Below are 23288 nucleotides of genomic sequence, written 5' to 3'. Positions count from 1 at the left end.
CTCTGAAGGAACTGCCTTTGCTGGTTGTAATTAACTAGTTTTACACTTGAAATCATGCATGAGTTTCAACACTGTATAATGAAAAGAGAGTTTGACTTGAGTACCATTTTCAAAACGCAACTTAAAATCACATAATCAGCCTTTGGTCTTAAGAAAGTACCTTCTTTTGCTACCATGGTTCACTTTACGTAAAATGGGAACAACAGCAGTCTACCTCAAAGCAGTGTTGTCAGAACATAAAATGATGGTGGCTGTAACACACCTGATCCATTAAGGCTTCAATCCCACGCATACTTAACTGGGAGTAAACCCATTAAACAAATAGGGTCCTACTTCTGAGTAAATATGCACAGGACTGGGCTGCATAATTGGTATAAAAAGTGCTACAGAGAGAGCCATTTTGGTGTCAGGTGTAGACATGTTATTTCTATGTGCCTAGTATAGTAAAACATTGGTTCTTTTCCTCCTGCATTCTGGGAATTATTTCTATCTTCTCTTTGCTTCTAAAACAGACTATAAGGCCTGTTTATAATCAATCACGCTTCTCTCCCTCTCTTTCACGCACAAGGCTAAAGGTCTGTGCCTGGCACAGATCTTTCTGTATAGCATTCCTTACATACCACACTTGTCTTCTTTAGTTCACCTTTAGTTCACAATGATGTGTAAATCACAATGATGTGTTAATCCTCAATGTATAATTAATTGTGTGAGTTTATATAACAATCTAAACATTAGTAAACACCTTAGTCATAACATTATCAATCTTAGTCATAGGTGGATTAAGAGCTTATATGCCTGTCTAAATACAGCTCTAACATTCTGTCTTTCATGTGCCAAAGATCTATGGAGCTATGTAAGCCCGCCTTACATACAAATGAGCCAATAGGATTTCAGTTTCTTTGTCTTGTATTGAGCCAATCAGCCACTGGCACATTCGTGGCCATGCTTGTTGTAACTTTGAATAAAAGGAGATGCTGTGAGGCTAGGGGAAAAAAAGGATCTCTCTCTCTCTCTCACTTTCATCTGGCACACACGCAAGCTCTCAGAAAGAAAACATCTCTTGTCTGTCTTTATTCATCTCTACAAACCCCCAAAATCCACATCTGGTGACCCCGACGTGATCCTGAAGAAGGGTAAGTAATCAGATCCCAATAGAGATCCCTTTAGAGCCAAAAGCATTCCTCATACTAACCCGACTGGGAAAAAGTCTAAAGCGCTTAATTCGTTAGTATGGGAGGGGATTTAAGTAAGGTGCAAAAGGCTCACGCGAAAGAGCTTCTTTCGTTAGTAAGACAGACAATAGATAAAGTCCAAATTTCTCTAAAAGAGATTGAACAGCTGCTGCAGGAGATAAATCATCAATGTCCTTTTTATAAAGCAGAAGGCTCATTGCAAATTAGCACATGGGAGAAAATCGGCAAAATTTTATTTTCTGAGCCACGTGCTCAAATCAGCTGCCTACTCACATGGCAAAAGTGTGCTACCGCCATAGCAAAATTAGAACAATCTTCTCTTTCAATTTCTTCACTGCTGGTAACTGAAGAAATCCCCTCCCCCCCGCCATACCCTCTGATTTTGCCTCCTTTGTCTCCCTCATCACCTAGCCAAAATCCCCCTCCCTTTTCTCCTTCCCTTGCTCCTGAACCGTCTCAGTTTACAAATTCCCCCCCATCCCCCCTCACCCCCCTTCTCTGCCTGAACAAGCAAATCAGCATGCCTTTGTCCCTTCCTCTTTGTCTTTAGACCATGCTGCTTTGCCAAAACAATATGGAGCCGTCCGTGCTGGGCTTTTACAGGCTAAGCAAGATGGGCTTTTTTCATTGGAAGAAACAGCTGCATGGGCTGGTGAAATGCCATTAATTTTTCCTCTCACATATCAAAATGCTCCTGGAGGTCAGCAATTACAAGTTTATCATGAAAAATTGCCTTATGCTGTCATGAAAGATCTCAGGAAAGCCATTAGTGATTCAGGTCTTAAATCTTCTTATGTAATGGGAATTATAGAGGGCATTTCTACCTCTTATTCAATGATTCCGAGTGACTGGAAAGATTTGATGAGGATGATGTTATCTCCAGCGCAATTTTTAGTTTTTGAAAATGAATTTAAACATGCCGCCATAGCTCTGGCTGATCAAACGCATACAGCAAGCCAGCTTTTCGGCGCTCCTCCATTTGAGACCCTGGCTGCCCAAGCCGTGTTGTCACCTTCACACTTTCAGCGCACTGCAACTTGCGTGCAGCGTGCATTCCGTAAAATTCCTGTCTCAGGACAGCCACTGAGTTCTTTTGTAAATGTTAAACAGCAGAATACAGAGCCATACCATCAATTTGTGGATAGACTGAAGGAATCTATCTGTAGACAGATAGATAATGAAACGGCTCAGAATGAGTTGCTAAAAAAATTGGCTTATGAGAACTCTAACACGGACTGTAAAAAAATGCTGCAATCAATCATAAGCCGTTCAACATATTCCCTTGCAGATTTGATAAAAGCGTGTTCGGAAGTAGGGAGTCAATCTCATACAATGTCTTTGTTTGCCAATGCACTTCAGGCTTCCGTAATCCAAACAGGAAACTGTTATAATTGTCACCGTCCAGGTCATTTTGCAAAGCAGTGCAAGGCCCAAGGTGGGACTGCACAGAAGAATAATAATGCAAATACCACGACCAGACCTTCCAAAAAATGTCCAAAGTGTGGGAAAGGCTATCATTGGGCAAATCAATGTAGGTCTCAGGGAAACTTCACTGGGCCCAGTCTCTCGGGCCCCAAAGAATAGAGAGATGTCAGCCTTTAGTTTCTGCTGCTGCAAAAGTTACTAAAATTATGCCTTCTGATTTTGCCATTGATTTGATTAATCAAGAGACCAAAAACACTGCATTGCCTGGTGAAATCATAATCATGGCCAGCCAAATGGCAGGTCCACTTCCTCCTAATATCACAGGTTTAATTTTACCTAAATTTTCTGCTGCAAAACAAGGCATTCATGTCATCCCAGGTGCCTTGCCTCCTGACTATGTGGGCACAATCATGGTTCAATTTTGGAGCCATATGCCCATGCAGTTAACAAAGGGTGAATCCTTTGCTCATTTGGTGATGCTGCCTTCACCACCTGATGTTGTTTATGCAATTGACACTAATCTGCACAAGCTCTCTTTATCTTTTTCCCCTCAGCTTCTAGCTGTGACCCAACGTATTGGAAGAGAGAAACTCCTTCGTAAGTATAAAATCAATGGAAAAATATTAGAGGGTCTGATAGACACTGGTGCGGATGTTTCGGTTATTTCGAGTAAATTTTGGGAACAAATTTGGCCGCTTGAAACTTCTCCTGAAGTGTGGGGCGTGGGAGGTAATCAGGCTTCTTGCAAAAGCGCACAGTGGCTGCCTGTCTCTTTGCCTGATAGCTCTGAAGTTATTGCATATATTCAGCCCTGTGTGCTCAAAATTCATCTTAATTTGTGGGGAAGAGATTTGTTGCAACAATTACAAGCAACGATTCAAATAAATGAGTAAGTTTGTGCTTCCACTTACTTGGAAGTCCACTGATCCTATATGGATTCCGCAATGGCCTCTTACTACAGAGAAATTGATTGCTTTGAGACAATTGGTCGATCAGCAATTATTAGCTGACCATATAGAACCTTCTGTCAGCCCTTTCAATAGCCCAGTCTTCGTAATTAAGAAGAAAAATGGGAAATATAGATTTTTGCACGATCTGAGGTCCATAAATAGCATCATTGAACCCATGGGGCCTTTGCAATGTGGTATGCCTAATCCAAATATGATTCCACATTCATATCAATTGGCTATAATAGATCTGCAGGATTGCTTCTTCTCTATTCCCCTGCATGAAAAGGATCGCAAATTTTTTGCTTTTACAATTCCAGAATTAAATAATTGTAGACCATCTAAAAGATACCACTGGAAGGTTCTGCCACAAGGAATGATAAATTCCCCCACCATGTGCCAATATTTTGTGGATAAGGCACTTCAATCCTTTCGTCTTAAGTACCCACATCTTAAGATTCATCATTATACGGACGATATCCTTTTTTATTCTCCAGTCCTTCCCCCTAATTGGAAACATGATTTAATAACCTGTTTGTCTTTGTATGGTTTAAAAATTGCTCCAGAGAAGGTTCAGGAATCTCCCCCCTTTCAGTATCTAGGACATAAAATGATAGCTAGCTATTCTATTCCAATAATCCCTGAACTTCATATTTCAAAAACAATGAAATATGTACAACTGCAACAATTGCTGGGAAATATTAATTGGATAAGGCCTTATTTTAAAATCCCTCTTGAAGTGCTAAAGCCATTGTTCTTAGCCTTAAAAGGCCATCAATCTACAGGTGAGCAAATCACCTTGAACTCTGATCAACTCAAAACTGTTGCACAGTTGAAAGCACTCATGCGTATTCATTGGGTGGATCGAGCGATTCCTAATGTTATGCCTGATTTGGTCATAATGACGGATTCTGTACAACCTTTTGCTGCAATTATTCAGAAAGGTCCATCAAAAGTTCATATACTAGAATGGCTTTATTTACATCATGCACCAAGAAACACAGTAAACCCTTTAGTGGATCTCCTTGCTCAGCTCATTAGCAAGGGACGACGACGTTGTAAGCATCTTTTTGGTGTTGATTGTAATCAAATTATTGTCCCTATGCCTTTAGAACAATGGGAAACAGCTCTCTCCACGAGCATGGATTTACAGTGTGCGTTCGCTGATTTTGTGGGTCAGGTGGATTGTCATATTCCACCCGATACTCGCCTGCAAATGAGCAAGCAATTTCCTATGTCCTTTTCTTCGATTTTGTCCCCTGTTCCTTTGAATGCCCTGACTGTTTTCACTGACGGGGCTCCTTCTAGAGGAGTTGTTGCTTGGCAACAGAATGAGGAGTGGCATAGCCTGTACACTCTCCCACAAAAGTCTGCTCAGCGTTCTGAACTTGCAGCTGCTATAAAAGCTCTGCATTATTTTTCCTCACAACCAATTAACTTGATTGTTGACAGCTTATATGTTTCAAACGTCATATGTAGAATGCAAGGCAGTTGTGTAAGTCCTTTATTAGATGATAACTTGTTGAGTCTCTTCCTGTCTTTGCAACTGCTTCTTTCTAATCGTTCTCACCCACTCTTTGTAGTGCACATTCGCTCTCACCAACCTTTTCCAGGTTTCATTTCAGATGGAAATGCAAAAGCAGACTCTTTGCTAAAGATTTTGCCTGTCTCTCCTATAGAAAGTCATGCTTTTCATCATCAAAATGCAAAAGCCCTTAGCCGCCAATTTCAAATTTCGTTGGAAGCGGCAAGAGCTATAATTCAGCAGTGTCCTCAATGCTCCAATCAGATTGGCCATCCCAGCCCTGGTGTTAACCCTCGTGGACTGGAAGCCAATCAATTGTGGCAAATGGATGTAACCCATTTTGCCCCTTTTTCACCCTGGAAGTTTCTGCATGTCTCTGTCGACACATACTCAGGCTACCTTTGGGTTACGCCTCAAAGAGGAGAGCAAGTAAAACATGTTTGCAATCATCTTGTTCGTGCAATGTCAGTTATGGGCAAGCCTCATTCTATAAAAACTGACAATGCCCCAGCGTATTGTGCAAAAGGCTTTGCTAAGTTTTGTGAAACTTGGGATATTCATCATCTGTTTGGCATCCCTTATAATTCTCAAGGCCAAGCTATAGTTGAGCGCTCTCATCGTACCCTGAAAACTGCACTGAACAGGCAGGAAAAGAAAGCAGGCATTCCAAACTCACTTTCAGAAAAGGAAAGTTGGTTGTCAAGTGTACTCTTTACTCTTAATCATTTGAATATCTCCATACAGGATCACCAATCTTACACACGTCTTCAAAAGCATTTCCAGCAAAAGGAAATTCTTCCAGCTCCACTGGTGCGCTATAAAATTCTACCCTCCAATGAGTGGAGTGAACCAGTGAAATTGATTACATGGGGTAAGGGTTACGCTGCAGTTTCTACTCCACAGGGTGCTCGGTGGGTTCCTGCACGTTGTATTCGGCTGCACCATGGCGTGGCGACAGGTTCTTCCGGATCCATTGCCTCAATTCAACCACCAACTCCAGATCACCCGCGATGTGACGTCCAGCCCCCCCAGGACTCGTAAGCGGGGACATCGCAATCCCCCAGTGACGTGGGGCCAAATAAAATCGCTCTCTCTTCAAGCTGAACAGTATAGGAGAGAACAGCAACTGGAAGCAAGCCCTACTAACCAGCTTCTATCCCTCATTGCTTGTCTTAATATGAATTCCATGATAATTCTCATTTTCAGTATTTTAATTTTGCCTCTCTCTACTTCAGCTCTTCCTACTGGTGATTCCACATCGTTAAATGTATGGGAATCGTTTGCAAGGACGCTCAATGTCTCATCATTTTGCCTTACTCAGCAAGTAGCCATTGGTGATATCCTTGGCTCTTGTCTCATTCCAGTTTGCCATGATCCTCATGACATACAGAATGATACTTGGTTTTTCTCATTCCTACCTCAAAATGATTCACTTCGTACCCTTGGATATAAAGGTTATCACAATTGGGGCACGCAAATGCGTGAACGCCCACCTTTAGCTATTGATTTGACAACACCATATGTGGCCTCTTATAATGCTATTTGTGCACGTATGGTCAACTGTACGAAACAGAACTGCGTGAAAATGGGCAAAAATAACTTCAATTGCTCTGATTATGTAAACATTTCTTATATATATAAGTACACAGAACTGCCAGCAGGCTGGTTTTGGTCCTGCCCAGGTTACACTTTCAATTACATTCCGGCAAACATTAGTCACGGCACACCTTGTTGTTTAAGCCGTCTGTCTATCATATTGCCTGAAAAACATCATTTCTCTTACTCTAGACATCAGCGTAGTGTTGAATTGTCTGATGACTGTGATGATCTTGTCTCTCTCCCTAGCAGGTCTGAATACATCTCTTTAGCTGTCTCTCTCTTAGGTGTTCCAGGTTTGGCTGTGCGTAATAGCGCAAATATTAATTCTTTAGCTTGCTCTGCAGCAAAATCCCTGAATATTACGTCTAAGGCGCTTCATCTTCTCAACACAGAGCAAGCCGAACTTCGCAACGGTTTATTAAGGTCGAAATCTACTTTGGACTACCTACTCATGGTACATCATTATGGTTGTGAACAATTCGAGGAGATGTGCTGTTTTAACATCACTGACAATTCTAAGGCCGTTCAAAGGCAAATTTCTCATTTACAAAATCTCACTCACCACATTAAAAAGGATATCGGATTTTCAGGACTCTGGGATTCCTTTTCCTTGTGGTCGACGGCGTGGCTACCTAATCTCAAATGGCTACGCGATGTCTTTTATTATACCATTGTTATTGTATGTATATTAATTTTGTTTTGTTGCTTTCTCCAATGCATTCCTAGCCTTACAAATCTTTTTTCTCGCCTTCTCTCTCCTCCACCACCACCTAGCGCGCTCCTTGCAGCCTATTATGCGAAATGGCAACGCCACCAGTAAGTAAAAAACAAAAATAAAAGGGGAGATGTGGGTAGGATTATTTTGAGATTCGTTGGCACACCACTAATCTTGAAGTACTTTTGCCCCATCAAACCTAGCAGTATTATTTCCGGCATTTGATGGCAAACCACTAATCCGGAAGTATTGTTGCTTTATTCACCTAGTTGCCTTACCTCGCAAAGAAGAAAAAAAAGGAGGAGATGTAGACATGTTATTTCTATGTGCCTAGTATAGTAAAACATTGGTTCTTTTCCTCCTGCATTCTGGGAATTATTTCTATCTTCTCTTTGCTTCTAAAACAGACTATAAGGCCTGTTTATAATCAATCACGCTTCTCTCCCTCTCTTTCACGCACAAGGCTAAAGGTCTGTGCCTGGCACAGATCTTTCTGTATAGCATTCCTTACATACCACACTTGTCTTCTTTAGTTCACCTTTAGTTCACAATGATGTGTAAATCACAATGATGTGTTAATCCTCAATGTATAATTAATTGTGTGAGTTTATATAACAATCTAAACATTAGTAAACACCTTAGTCATAACATTATCAATCTTAGTCATAGGTGGATTAAGAGCTTATATGCCTGTCTAAATACAGCTCTAACATTCTGTCTTTCATGTGCCAAAGATCTATGGAGCTATGTAAGCCCGCCTTACATACAAATGAGCCAATAGGATTTCAGTTTCTTTGTCTTGTATTGAGCCAATCAGCCACTGGCACATTCGTGGCCATGCTTGTTGTAACTTTGAATAAAAGGAGATGCTGTGAGGCTAGGGGAAAAAAAGGATCTCTCTCTCTCTCTCACTTTCATCTGGCACACACGCAAGCTCTCAGAAAGAAAACATCTCTTGTCTGTCTTTATTCATCTCTACAAACCCCCAAAATCCACAGTCAGGGCTTCCCACTCAGCCATGAATGTCGCCACCATCATGGTCTGCCAGCCTCACCTAACTTGGAGGGTTATTGTATGGCTAAAATGGAAGCGAACCACATATGCTGCCTTGAACTCTTTGCAGACAAGTCAGAATAAAAACATCAATAATGCTAAGCAACATTTTGCCACATTTGCATTCAACATTACCATACCACAACCTCAAGCATACCTAGCAAGGTGAGAATGCTCCGTGTACAAATCTAGCAGTCAATGAGTCTAGAGGTTACCATACAAACAGCAGAAAGGAACATCATTACACTCCATATTGGCCCCTGTCAACATATCTTCACTGGATTTGGCAGCCAGCATTCTTGCCGTAGCCCCCCACCCCACTTGCGGAGGGGAAAGGGCCCTCTGACATTATGCAGAGCTTGAAACTCAGGACAATTGTGAAGAAGGGCAGGAGTTCAAACCCACGTTGCTAAGCTTCAAACTACCAGGAAGCAGCAAGAAGTCTAATAGCTTTCCAAGTTTCTGTAACGCTTACTGCAGCATCAGAGAGGGTCCCTGCCATTCTCCCATGCTTCTAAAGTCAATGTGGCATCATGGAGAATCCCCCCACTTCTCCAGGTGCATAAGAACAGTGAGGGCTTTTCCTGTTCCTATTTTCTCATCAGAGTAAAAGGTTTACTCTCCAGGGCTGAGCTGGTTAATGCATTTATGGATCCTTGGTCACCTACTGATTGATGATCTGCAATATAATTACAAGTAACACCTAACTGTCCCCAACCAACAGCTTGACGCAAATAATATATTCAATAGCCTTGATTTCTTTATCTCATAAATCAAAGTTTGGAAACCAAAAAGGTTGCTTACTTGTAAAGATAATACTCTGCTTGATCCACTTGTTCACGAGAAGTAATGTTGTCTATAAACTGAAGGAGAAAAAGATGGTCAGCTCAGAGTGCAGAATGGTGCAAACCTAAATAGTTTTGTGAATGGTTCAACAAGTGTTACGATTTGCAACTGAAGAACATTACAGTTCCAATCGCTTGCCAGGTAAATGGAACATCATATGATTGTACTGAACACAAACACAGTCAGTTACAATTGGGACATATGGTGAGCCATTTACAAACCAGTTGTAACTGGGCTACTCAATTCTATTCCCCGTTCCACCTGTTTTCCTGCCCCCACCTTGCAACTGTCAGTCAGCAATCCTTGGCCTCTGAAGCTCACTCAATCCTCAATGGCCTGTTTTTGTGCTTCACCTCTCTTAGCCCTCCCCCACAAAATATTTGTACTTCTACAAACTTTGGGGTTCCCCCGAATCTGCTAATGCCTCTATCTTGTGCAGTGCAGAACAGGTGTCATGCAACGGCACAGACGTCTGAGCATCAGAAATAGAGGGAACGACTCCACATTATTTATGTAGTTGTTAAATTTATATGGCTGCCCATCTATGCTTTTTTAAAGATTGTACATTATGAAGATAGGCTCAAAATACACAGTAATAGTGAAAGGGAACAATGGCTGGCAAAATCTTGGGAGATGAAGCATGAGTAGGACATCCAGTAACCATCAGGTGGGGCTCCAATATATTGCATAGTTCCTTCAACCTTTCTTCAAGCAAAAGCAAAAAACAAATTATGTAAAACAGTTGAAATATGCAAAACCTGCTTAATTTGCATAATCTATGCAGCTCACAGAACTCCACATGTTTTGGTAACGTCACAGAAATTCTTTTTTCTTTTTTCAAAAAATGCAAAGTGCATGTAGCGCCATCAGAAATCATCACTATGAAGTCTACCCTTCATGTTTTCATTTATCATTTCCTTCAGAAACGCCAGGTCATTCCCCATTTCTAGGACATAGTGAAACATGAAACGCTGGGAAGCCTAGGAGGGAGCACAGCAGGACTTCATCAAAGGCAATGGAAGCTCCTGAGAGAGCTCCTGAACAACAACTACTACTACTTATTATTATTATTATTATTATTATTATTATTATTCGTTAAATTTGTTCGTCACTTTATGTTGCCCAAGGCAACCCAAAGCAACTTACAACCAAACTTCTAAGCTGTAGCAGCTGTAGCTTCTCCTATCACTACAGCACCGTGATGGGAAAAGTCCTGTATGGTGAAATCTTACTGGGCTGGTGGATCCCTATCTTCCAGTATCTGTCAGGGGCAGGGAAAGAGCTACCCGCTCTTAAGTCCTTGGATGTCACTGAAGAGCAATCATCCATTCTCTCGACTTTGGGGATTAAGGACACATGTCCAGTTCCACATGAATGCAGTATATTGAGCTATGTATAATTATCAGTGAACTGGAAGAAGCCAAATGGAAGCAGCTGCTTTCTCTTTGATGTGGTACCGGAATTGGAGAAAAACACCCAATTAAATGAACAAACAGCATGTGCTGCTCTGGTTTTAAATGAAATGCTTTTTTCACAACACACTTAGCTGACCTATGGAACTTTCTTCCACCAGCTTTAGTTATGGCCAACAACATAAGCCATTTTTAAAAGGGGGATAGGGCAAACATATTACCGTATTTTTCGCTCTATAAGACGCACCAGACCATAAGACGCACCTAGTTTTTGGAGGAGGAAAACAAGAAAAAAATATTCTGAATCTCAGAAGGCAGAACAACAAGAAGGATCGATCCCTCTTGCTGTTCTGGCTTCTGGGATAGCTGCGCAGTCTGCATTCGCTCCATAAGACGCACACACGTTTCCCTTTACTTTTTAGGAGGGAAAAAGTGAGTCTTATAGAGCAAAAAATACGGTAATTGAAAACAGAAGTATCAACAGTACTAATATAGTTCATTTTTCCTCCATGAAGAAAAAGCACAGCTGTTGGTAGAGCAACTTCATTTTCAGAAGGACCCCGTTTCAATCAACTGAGTCTCAGGTGAAAAGAATCAGGAAGCATACAGTGTGCAAGGTTCTGCCTGTGACCCTGAAAAGTCACTGCCAAACATAGAATAGATCAGAAACAGGAAACTGATAGCTCCCAAGATTTTTGCAGACTACAACTCCCATCATCCATGACCATTGGTTATCTGGCTGTGGCTGATGGGAGTTTGAGTCCCAAAATAAAGTAGACAATCCTGGCCAAGCTGGATAAACAGCCTGAGCCTGATACAAGGCTGTGTTCCTATCATATAATATCACAGGTTGCCTATTTTAAGATATTCCATTAATTTATCTGGACTCTTTTCAAGCCAGGTTCAGGCCCAGGTATAGCATCCAAACCGATCTTTGTAGGGAGAGGTCGGGGGGAACGATAGTTGATTCTCTTTGAGGGGCCCTGCACTGCAGTGGTTTCATTTCTATATATGAGACGATAGCAATGGGAAACTATTACTTGACAGCATGTGAGTTAACTTGTGGTGTCCCACAGGGGTTGACCTTGTCCCCCACGTTATTCAACATCTATATGAAGCTCTTGGGAATGTCATCAGGGGTTTTGGGATCCCACTGATGACACACTACTTTATCTCTCAATGCCATGTGAATCAGGAGAGGCGGTTGAGATGCTGGGCTGCTGCCTTGAGGTGGTAATGGACAGAGTGTGGGCCATTAAACTGAAACTGAACGCAGACAAGCTGAAGGTGCTGAGTGTTGTGGGCTTTAGGGTCCTGGAAGTGAGTAGACAACCTTTTCTTGACAGGATGTACTCCCCTGGAGTGATCAGGTCCATAGCTTGAGTTGGGGGTGCATCTTGAACCAAAAATGGTCTTTTCATCGTTGTATAGATTTCAAAAAAAGGTCAAGATGCACATTTTTGTCCAGGCCTTTGTGGGTGGAGGACGAGACCAGGATATCCTTCCCATTGCAGTGCTGTAGTTATTTCCAACTGATTCTCTAATCTGTGGTCTAGTAATGTTTATGCAGAACATTTTAACATGTAACCCTCTCTGGGACCATAGGCCCCAACTCTACAGGGCTGAGGGCCCTCCCAAAGTAAGCAGGGACAGGGCTGAACCCCCCCCCCCCAATCTTGAGGGGCAGGGCCCACCAGGCCTCCCCGCAGTGGTGGAGGGCCACCCCGGGGCCCGCAGCCTCCGCCCAACGTCACATGTGTGATGTCACAAAAATATGAAGAGTTCCCCCCCCCCCATATTGTCACATGGAACTTGGCATCTCTGTCTGGGACTGTGTGGTGAAGTGTGGGCTGTATATGACTACAAATAAAAAAATGTAACCCACCAGAGGCTGGGATTGAAAGACAGGGAATGGAATATTGTATCAGGCTACTAGTTTGATAAGCTATTAGTTGTAGAATGCCCAGTACACTTTAATATGAATACAAATAATTAATAACCATCAAGTGTCCTCATGTTTCCACATCTGGACACTACAAGAACATCTGGCCTAGTACGGCTACAATGTTCTTTTCCAGGCAGTCTTATCTTTCTTTCTTTTTCAAAATCCAATTTAGTTGATTGCCTTGATGCTATATTGACATGCATGACCTCCACATGCCAGCAATACTTTATTGACACTTTAGAACTTGGAATCTTATCTCTAGGCCTGGGGGAGTTAAGAAGTAGAGCTTGTACTACAAAGCATTAGCGTTATAGCCAAAGAAGGTCAGCTCAATAGTGAGACAAATAATGTAGATTAAAAAGTAATAACAAAGCTTGAGAAGAGAGATTAGAAAGAAGGCACATCACACCAAGGCAAATCATCTCAACTCATCTCAGGGCTTTAAATGACTATCATTGTGCCCTCAGCACAATACTAACTCAGTAACTTTAGATCACAGTATAGCATATGCAGCAAAAAATATTTCAGTTCAAGATCTCCTGGAAGAAAAGAGGTTATATCTGACTAGGGGCTTTCTAGCGAGGGTTGGGGGTATTGTGGCTTTCATCTTTAGCCAAACTTGAGTGTGCATTCTTACCCGGGATACAGTTAAGGAGCTGACAGGAAGCTTTCTTTCATAGGTTCTGTCCATCAGAGTGGCTAGTTCAACTGTAGAAAGAAAATAAAAATCTTCAATTATCACTAATCATTTCTGAGAAGGAAAAAAAACCCAAAGAAGTATAAGCAAAGTTACTCAGCGATCTGCACTAAAAGACAGATAAAAGCATTTAATGTAAGCCTCCATTTTTAAATATCAGCCATGGAAATGTAATAACTTCTCCTCACTCCAGCCATAGGATTTGCTGCTAGCCTACTCATCAAAAGTTAGCACTGCCTTCTCAGGTAACAGTGGAAATGGAAGCTAGCCTTTCTTCCTACAAGCTCTACGCCAGGCTTTCTCAAACTTGGGTCTCTGGCTGTTTGTGGACTACTGGTTCTGTTAGCTAGGGATGATGGGAGTTGTAGTCCAAGAACAGTTAGAAACCCATGTCTGGGAAACCTCGCTATAGAAACACAGCATAAAGCTGCATAAACTAGAACTATGGCTTTTGAATTGGACACAGACTTGAAACATGTATGTTCCTAAATTACCAGAATGAAAACTGAATCTGCACAATTTATTCCAGATGTAGACTTCTGATTTTCTATTTCTGAACTTTCAAACCCCTTGGGCAAATGCTGTTGAACTACCACTCTCATAATCTCATAAGCCATTCTTGCTGGGGCTGATGGGCTTTGTAGTTCAGCAACATCAGGAGGGCTAAAGGCGCTCACACCTCCCACACAGTAAGCCCTACTAGAGCAGGGATGGGCAACCTGTGGTCTTCGGGATGATATTGGATTCCAGTTTCCATCAACCCCAGCCAGCATGGCCAATGGTCAGGGATGATGGGAGTTATGGTCCAGCAACATCAGGAGAGTAGCAGGTTCCCCACCCCTGCAATACAGCTTCGTCATGCTAATCATTGGTGCACAAGACTCTTTCTTTGGTAGAATCATAGATAATCTGGTCCAACCCCCTTCAATGCAGCAATCTCAGCTAAAGCATCCATGACAAATGACTGCCCAAGCTCTGCTTAATAGCCTCCAAGGAAGAAGAGTCCACAACCTCCCAAGGGAGATAATGCCACTGCCAAACAGCTCAAAGGTTTTTCCTGATGTAGTCTGATGTCTTCACAAAGTACTTGGAAATCTTTGCCAGAGCTTTTGCTCCAGTATAAAGCATGCTCTGCTGACACACATTCATCAGCCCCATCGTGAAATGCTTCAAAAACAGGTAGTAGAAATCAGGTTAACTGAACAGAGTAGCAGTTCTGCCAGCAAAGCTTCAATTACTGTTTCACTACTGGGAAAGAAATGAATAATTCATTTTGCATTTGCCTCTTTTATACACTTGCAGCATTCCTGCAAAAAAGATAGGACTTTCCCTTGATTCATCGTATGTACTCTGTGCAGCTTGTTATTTAATATTTTAAACTCTAGTTGTCATTTAGTCAAATTGAGTCTCATGTGTCAGACAACAACAACAACAACAATAATAACAATAATAATTTTATTATTTATACCCTGCCCATCTGGCTGGTTTTCCCAGAGAAGGCCCTCTGCCTGGTTCCCTGTAGCCTTGCTTCTTGCAGTGAGAGAACCAGCAGAAGACCCTCAGAGGACGACCCCAGTGTCCAGGCTGAACAATGGGGCAGGAAATGCTCCTTAAGGTATACTGGGCTGAGGGCCTTTTGGGGCTTTAAAGGTCAGCATCAAAACTTTGAATTGTGCTCAGAAGTACACTGGAAGCCAGTAAAGATCCTTTAGGACCTGTGTTATATGGTCCCGGCAGCCACTCCCAGTCACTAGTCTAACTGCTGCATTCCGGATTAGTTGTAGTTTCCAGGTCACCTTCAAAGGTAGCCCCACATAGAGTGCATTGCACAGCAATGCACTCTATGTGGGGTGTATATACCACTCTGGCGAGACAGTCTGCAGGCAGGTATGGTCTCAGCCGGCGTACCAGATGGAGCTGGTAGACAGCTGCCCTGGACACAGAATTGACCTGCACCTCCATGGACAGCTGAGTCCAAAATGACTCCCAGGCTGCATACCTGGTCCTTCAGGAGCACAATCACCTCATTCAGGACCAGGGAGTCCCCCATACCTGCCCGCTCCCTGTCCCCCCAAAACAGTATTTCTGTCTTGTCAGGATTTAACCTCAATCTGTTAACCGCCATCCATCCTCCAGACACTCACACAGGACCTTTATTGCCTTCACTGGTTCAGATTTGAAGGAGAGGTAGAGCTGGTTATCATCTCCATACTGGTGAATGCCCAACCCCCTGACGATCTCTCCCAGCGGCTTCATATAGATGTTAAAAAGCATGGGGGAGAGGATGGAGCCCTGAGGCACCCCACGTGAGAGCCCAGGGGTCTGAACACTCATTCCCCCCCCCCAACACCACTTTCTGAACAGGAAGGAAGGAGTGTAACCACTGTATAACAGTGACCCCAGCTCCCAGCTCCTCTAGACGGTTCAGAAGGATGTCATGATCAATGGTGTCAAAGGCCGTTGACAGATCCAGCAGGACCAGGAAACAGCTTTCACCTTGGTCCCTGGCCCGCAGAGATCATTGACTAGTGTGACCAAGACAGTTTCAGTCCCATGATGAGGCCTGAATCCCAATTGGAGTTGTTCAGCGACCACCCGCTCGATCACCTTGCCCAAGAATGGAAGATTTGAGACCGGACGACACTTGGCCACATTGGTTAAGCGTCTGTTCCCAATATGAGCAAGACTATTCTAATCAGATGGTAAGTGGCAAACTCTTAATTTAGCTGGATCAGTTCTTTATCAGTATAGCAAGATTACAGATGCCCTGGGTACAGAAGGCAAATAGTATTTCCTTTAAGGCACTGTTTTTCTCAAACTTGGGTCCCCAACTGTTGTTGGACTACAACTCCCATCATCCTAAGCTAGCAGGACCAGTAGTCAGGAATGATGGGAGTTATAGTCCAACAAGTTTGATAAACACTGTTTTAAGGGCTAGGGAGAAAAACTTACTAAAAAGAGACTTCGGGCACCTCTGGGTTGAACAGTTATTGGCTAGTTTCCAATCTCCCCTTTTCGTGTGGGTTGTTACTCAGGAGAAAATTGTCAATCTTTGTCTGGTGTCTCTATTACCTATGGTGTACAAAATATATATATTGTCCTTCTACAAAGCCCAAATTACTGAAAGTGGTATGGAAATCTCATGAATCAGCCAAAGAAAATCATAATTAATTCTAAATTCAGAGTGACATCCATCCAACAACTAAGCATAACCTTCCAAAATAATGAGATCTAAGATTGCCTATTGATGAAATTTGCTTTACCACTGTCTGTAGAGATTAAAATTCCCAGTCCCTATAAATGGGTGACTCAAGGGACTTGTAACTAAGAATAAAGCTTTTCAACTCCCAAAACTGCTGGTTCAAATCTGGCTCAGGTCAGCACCAATCAATGGAAGGTTATTGTATAATAGCTGCTTGGTATCCTCTTTGAAATAAATCAGTGGTCTCAAGTTTAGTTTCTAATGGACAGGAGGAAAAACCACTAGCACAAAGAGGTACTGTAGATTGCAGGCAGTCTCCTTAAGGATGTCAGTACTCTCATATGGCATTCAGTATTTCAATATGTCAGTATCCTCATATGGCATTCAAAAAACCACTGTTAAGCAGTAAATTTCTCCTGCGGTTTAGACAAATAATGGGATTTTCATAAGTCACGTCCGAGGCCTCGTGCGACCTTCAATGCAACTTCTGGTTTTCTACTAGATGTTACGTTGGAGGCTTCGCAAGGCCCTGCATGTTGCCTGGGAGGTTAGCACCCACACAAAAAATAAATCTGTGGGCACCTTAGAGTTGGCACCAGTGCTTGGCAAAGGGGCACAGCCCTCACCCCATTAAGAAGTAAAGAAGAACCCTGCTGGAACAGACAAAATGGCCTATCTAGCCCAGCATCCCATTTCCCATAGTGGCCAACCAAATGCCTACAGGAACACAAAACATAAGGGCAACAGACACCTCCCTTTGTCGCCCCCCTTCTACCTGTATGCTGCATCAGCATCTGATTCTGGAGAAAGCATATAACTAGTAGCTGTTGACAGCCAATGGCCCATCTAATAAAGCATCCTTTCTTCACAGTGGCCAACCAGATGTCTATGAGGAGCTCCAAAGCAAGACGTGAGCTCAAAAGCACTCTGCCCTCTTGCAGTTTCCTGCAACTGGCATTCAGAAGCCTCTCACCATGAAAGCAGAACATAGCCATGGTGGTCAGTAGCGACAAATAGCCTTATCCTCCATAAGTGTGTCTAATTCTCTTTTAAAGCCATCCACATTGGCAACTATACCCTTGTGTCTGTGAAAAACTATTTCTCCCCCCCCCCATCCTGACTCTCCCTCCATTCAGTTTCACTGGATGACCCCAGGGTCTGATACAGTGGACGCTCGGGTCGCGAACATGATCCATGCGAGAAACACGTTCACAACCCATGGAGTTTACAACCCGCAGCACCTCGTCTGCGCACGTGTGGGTCACGATTCGGTGCTTCTGCGCATGCGCCAAAACCCGGAAGTAACCCGTTCCGGTCATTCCGGGTTTGGTGCGGTGCGCAACCTGAAATCACACAACCTGAAGCATCTGTAACCCAAGGTATGGCTGTATTATGAAGGAGGGAGAAAAACCTCTTTTTCTCCACTTTTTCCACATCATGCATTTCATGAAGCTTGCTTTATTCACTTGAAAGCATTTATAAACTGCTTAATATTTTTAAAACCTCTAAACATTGTACAACGTAAGAACAATAAAAAAACAAAACAAAGAAACACAACATAAAACTTGTAAAACAGTAATGTAAAGCTTTATAAAATCAGGAATTCAAACAATTTTTTAAAAAAACAAGGTCCTAAGTTAAGGATCAGGGAAACCTTGGGCAAAAAAGTGTGTCTTTACGAGTTTCCGTCCCCACCCTTCAATACTTGCATTTTTCTTTTTTATTAGACTAAAAAACCCCAAACATTTCAATCTTTCATAGCCTAAGAATTGTTCTACCCTTTTCTGCACCTTTTTCTGCATGTTCCATCCCCTTTGTCGACACCGAGCCCTGGAACAATCCCATGATTAATGCTTGCATTCTTTCCCTTTTTGAAATTAATCAACCTGCTGTGTAATCACAAAGGTGTTTCAGAACCACAATCCATTTTAATATTCTTTTTAAAAGAGTGGTGAAATCCAGGCTTTAACTGCTATGTCTGTGAACAATAGAGCCTTTAAATGGTGCTAAGGGAAGATTCATCCACACCATGGGCACTTCATGCGTGACTCCCCCACCCACCCACAGGAGAAAATGCAGAGCAGCTCCTGAAAATGGGGAGCCCCAGCAACATCCACACTTGTGTACATCACACAGCACCAACATTTCCCTCTTACAGGGAGATTATCTCCATCATGTGCAATTGTAATGCTTCCCTGAGTGACCATTGTTGCAAAACTAATGCATCCCTTGATTGAGAGTTGCCATCATCTGCAAAGACAGCACTGCCATCTTGTGATCAAATAACAGACAATGCAAGATTGCTGTTTGCAAACTGAAAAGCCCAGATTTTTTCAACCAAATACAGACAGTAATTGTTACATTCCACATCCAATTATTTATCCCAGTCTCTATTTCTTTGACCTTCTGTCCATTCAGAATCCTGACTTGGCAGCTTGCCTCCTAGGATTTCTGCCCATTTTTCCTTCAAAGTTAGATGGTCAGCTATTTCTTCCTGCCTAAATCATTGCTTAATGGATCATCTTTTAGCATTAATCCTGTGGGATTTGACTGTCCAGTATCACAAAGTTGTGTTTGCCTACCCCTGCAGGGCAGAGCCATTGATGAGGAGCTGGGATGTCATGATAGAACCATGGGGAAAGTTATGTTACATGGAGAAAAAACTTGCCATAGAAACGCCATTTGCAATAGCAGCCCCTGTTCTGCTTTGAAAGGCTCTTGGATTCTGCTACCACAAAGACCACATCTACATTGTACATTTAAAGCAGATTCAAACCACTTTAAACAGCCTGTGAACTTAAGGGTCCTGAGAGTTGTTAGGAGACCCCTAGTCCCCTTACAGAGTTACCATTCCCAGAGTTTTTTAACAATCAATCCCTCTTCCAAAGGAACTCTGGGAATGGTAACTGTGAGCAGAATAGGGGTCTCCTCTCAGCACCCTGAACACACTTTCCCTGGGGAAAGCCATGCATCCTGAAAGATATATGATACTGCTTTAAACATATAGTGCAGATAGAGCCTCGGGTTAACGTAACTTCTATTCCAGAATTTAATGTCTGGACAGTTCTCCACTTCTTTCTCACATACCTCACCCTCAACAACTCAGGTGTATTGCTCTGGGAAAACCTAGTGAAGACCACTAACGAATGTGAATTTACAGGGCCTTTTTGGCGGCCCATAGCAACATTTGACACCACGCTCCCACCTCAGCCCTCACACTGCCTTGCCAAAGCCAGTGAAGTGAGGTGCTAGGCTTTGGGAAGGAGGCATGAGGGATCTGACAGTGCCCTAGAGTCCTCCCACCTCCTTCCCAAAGCCTAGTTAACACTTTCCGATATTTAGGACCCTGCCAGAGCCAGGTGCTTCCTTCCCAAAGTCCAGCACCTCTCTTATCTGGCTTTGGGAAGGCAGCATGAGGGCTGGGGAGCAGTCAAATTTTGCCTTTGCTGCCCCCAACTTGCACGACAAGGCAGTGTGTGACCTGCAGATTCTGTGTCAAAGTACTCTTGCAGCCCACTTGGTATGAACAGTTGGACTGCCCTGATTTAGACAATAGTTCATCATTATTGTAGACTCCAAAGTATTTCCTTACCCAGGCTCTGCTGATCTTTTTCTCTTTGTTCCCATGTTGAACTGTCCACATATGCTGCTGAAAGAATACATCTTCTACCTAATAAAAAAAAGAGTCAATAGCAATATATAAGCACTATCATTTAGAAAGGTTTCAATTTCTCTAAATGCACATTTTATTAGTCACCTTCTTTTTTAAACATTCAGTTCTCTAAATTAAATGCAATAAATTGCCATCATGCTTTGGAATCCAAACACTGTAGAACTGAGAACTCTGATCTCCCTGTCAGCTTTACTGAATATGGCTTTAGGGGGTGTCCTGCCACTACATCATAAATCAGACCTCCATAAAACACAGGCTGATCTTATAATTCATTGCATATTGCCTTGTTATTAACAGGAGTACATAAACATGATTCCCCATCTAAAAGGTGCTGATTAAAAGGTGAAATGCTAGTTCCTTTCAAGTAATGCAAAAGTGGAATCTGAAATCCATATGCCTACAGTTAATGCAAAATCTTTGTACTGCCAAGATTACAGTATTTATTCCAGCATTCCAAGTGAATGCTAGATTTCAAACAACATGGGGGATAATTATGAACCCTGACAAACCCCACAAGGAAGCCTTCACGGGGCCAGAGCACTCCCTAAGCATCACCCGCTAGAAATGACCATCCAATTAGGAGTGGAACCACCACAAAGCTGTGCCATCTACCCCTTCTGGACAACATACCACAGTAGATGATACTGAAAGCTGCCGAGAGGTTGAGAATTAACAAAGACACATTCCCCCCCCCCCCTCAACATAGGTTACCATATAGGGTGACCAAAGTAGTTTCGGTGTCAAAACCGTGTCTAAACCCCAACTGAAATGGGTCTAAAATCAGTTTCCTCCAAGAGTGTCTGGATCTAGTCTGTGACCAGGTCATGCTCAAGAACCCTTCCCAAATAGGAGAGGTTGACAACTGGCTGGTAGTTACTTAGCTTTTCTGAATCCAGGGAGGGTTTCTTGAAGAGTAGTTTTACCACTGCCTCCTTCAAACAGGCAGGGACCACCCCCTCTTGCAAGGAAGCATTAATCAGCTCCTGGCCCATCAAGTTGTCTCCCTCCCTGCTAGTTTTTCACAGCCAATAGAGAGGGGGCTGTTTAGCCTTGGTGGGGTTGAAGAAGCCTACAGTTGCCCCACACCCTTAAACCACCTGATTAAAAAATGGTCTAGGTGTATATTTTAGGATCATAGAGTAGGAAGTATGCTGCCTTCAGAAATAAATCTAGCGCTGGACAATGTCCTTGCTCAATTGGTCCTCTTTAGTGTGCAAGAGGGTCAGACTAATGCAAAGGAGTCAAATGAGATTTGTAAACATAAACCTGACCGGGCAACCTAACTTCATTCCAACAGCACATTTTCCCATTCCCCCATTAAATTTGAATGCAGGAGTCAAGATAGGGCTCATTGCTGAAACACAAAATGTGCCCCTGAGCAAGCCCAACAACCATAATTCCAATGTCTCATTGCTTAAGATATCACACTGCACTGGGTTTTCCTGGACATTTTGACATGTCTGAGGTGGTGAAACTCCAGACTCCAAATGTAGAATCTGAATGCTTGTACTCAATGTCATTCTGACATCTTAGATGTTCAATACACTTATTGCATTACAAATTAAAACCAGAGTAGAGGTTAAAACAAAGGCTCACTTTGTTCAAGGGAGGTGGGGAATGGGAAAACTCCAGCTTTCATCTTCAACCCTAGAGGGAAATACTGTACATTGTGGAAAGGTACTACAGAATGTTTGAGGATTCCACATCCTTTCTCTCTCTCATGGGGCAGTTAAGGAATGGAAGAGGGTGAAGTTGAAAACAGCTATTTTTCTCCCTTTCTGTGTCTCTCGCCTTCTTGCTGTACAAAAATCCTCCAACGGGGACTTAGCTCTGACTCTATGCAAATCCAGGATTATAATGTAGCACTACAAATCTCCCAATGGAGACTACATGATGATGGGTTTATAGTTTTATGTATACAAGAAGAAAATGGCCCATGTCAACCTGATGCCCTCCAGTTGTTGTTGAATTCCAGCTCCCATCAGCATATTTGGAGGGCACAAGGTTGGCAAAGGAATAAAAAGATCAGCCAAAAGGCCAAAAACATACAGTATTTGTTGGTCACATCACTATGCTATTGACGTAAAAAAGGAAGGGCATAATAACCCCAAGCACATTTTTCTAACCTCCAGGTTCTCAGTGATTTTGACAATGACAGCATATATGTATGTATATATGTGTGTGTGTACACACACACACACACACACAGAGAGAGAGAGAGAGCGCGCAAGGAAGGAGGGCAACCAAGAGCCTTGATGGAAATGCCAAGTGGTCAACAGATAGATCATTTGACCAGAGGAGGGAGAGATAACCCTCCTTCTCAGCTGCCTGAAATGTACACAAGAGCACTTTGGCTAACTCTCAAAAAGGTTGGCGAAATGAATGTGGTTCTCACACCAAAAGGTTAGCCGTACCCTTACATAAAAGGTCAACGTGGTAAAACGATGGGGGTCATGGAATCACAGAACCCTAGAGGTGGGGAAAGATCATTAAGGGTCATCTAGTCCAATCCCCTGCAGTGCAGGAATCATTTTGCCACAAAACAAAAAGCTGCCCCGGAAGTGACCTCAGGGCTCCATTGATAACCATGAATCCTTCGCAGCGCTGGATGAAATCTCTGGCAGCTAACACGGAAACCCTAGGGGAAAAAACTCTCACATATAAAACGGCAAAGGTTGTAGTGACACGAAAGCCGTTTAAACTCGAGCAGCCTCGTTCAGACTCAGGCGCAGGAAGGTCAAGCGAGGAGGCTGCTGCAAGCCTGACGCCCATGTGCTCCAATATCTGAGGGCATGGAGAACACATTCCGGGGCGCAGCCTGGCCTCACTCAGACCTCCCCTGCGCTGCGCTCGGGGTCCCTGGAGCTCGGTCCCGAAAGACCCGCCTGGCGGCCCCACAGCCCACACCCACCTGCCGCAGCCCAGCTCCGAAGCGCAACCTGCAACCCTCGCCTCAGGACGGGCGCCGCCATCTCGGCCCGCACCACCTCTTCGACGGGGGTGGAGGAGCTTAGGCGCCACGCCGGCGCAGCCGCTGGCGAGACGCGGGAGATTCG

The 23288-nt window shown here is 43.1% G+C and overlaps 1 protein-coding gene across 1 annotated transcript in view; it reads right to left on the bottom strand.

Moving 5' to 3' along the window:
* The window catches only part of MRPS27 (mitochondrial ribosomal protein S27), a 64889-nt gene extending 41623 nt beyond the window's left edge, over window positions 1-23266 (bottom strand). Inside the window, exons 1-4 of the mRNA XM_082192001.1 lie at window positions 23144-23266; window positions 20152-20229; window positions 13298-13368; window positions 9262-9320 (exon numbers count right to left, since the gene is read on the bottom strand). Of these exons, the coding sequence (XP_082048127.1) occupies window positions 9262-9320; window positions 13298-13368; window positions 20152-20229; window positions 23144-23204 (269 nt within the window). The 5' untranslated portion in view covers window positions 23205-23266. The remainder of the gene's footprint in view (window positions 1-9261; window positions 9321-13297; window positions 13369-20151; window positions 20230-23143) is intronic.
* Between the last annotated feature and the right edge of the window lie 22 nt (window positions 23267-23288).

Source organism: Podarcis vaucheri (genome assembly GCF_965113315.1).
Source record: "Podarcis vaucheri genome assembly, chromosome: 11".
NCBI lineage: Eukaryota > Metazoa > Chordata > Lepidosauria > Squamata > Lacertidae > Podarcis > Podarcis vaucheri.
Note: the sequence above shows the minus strand (reverse complement) of the source record. Positions and strands in the feature narration are given on the sequence as shown.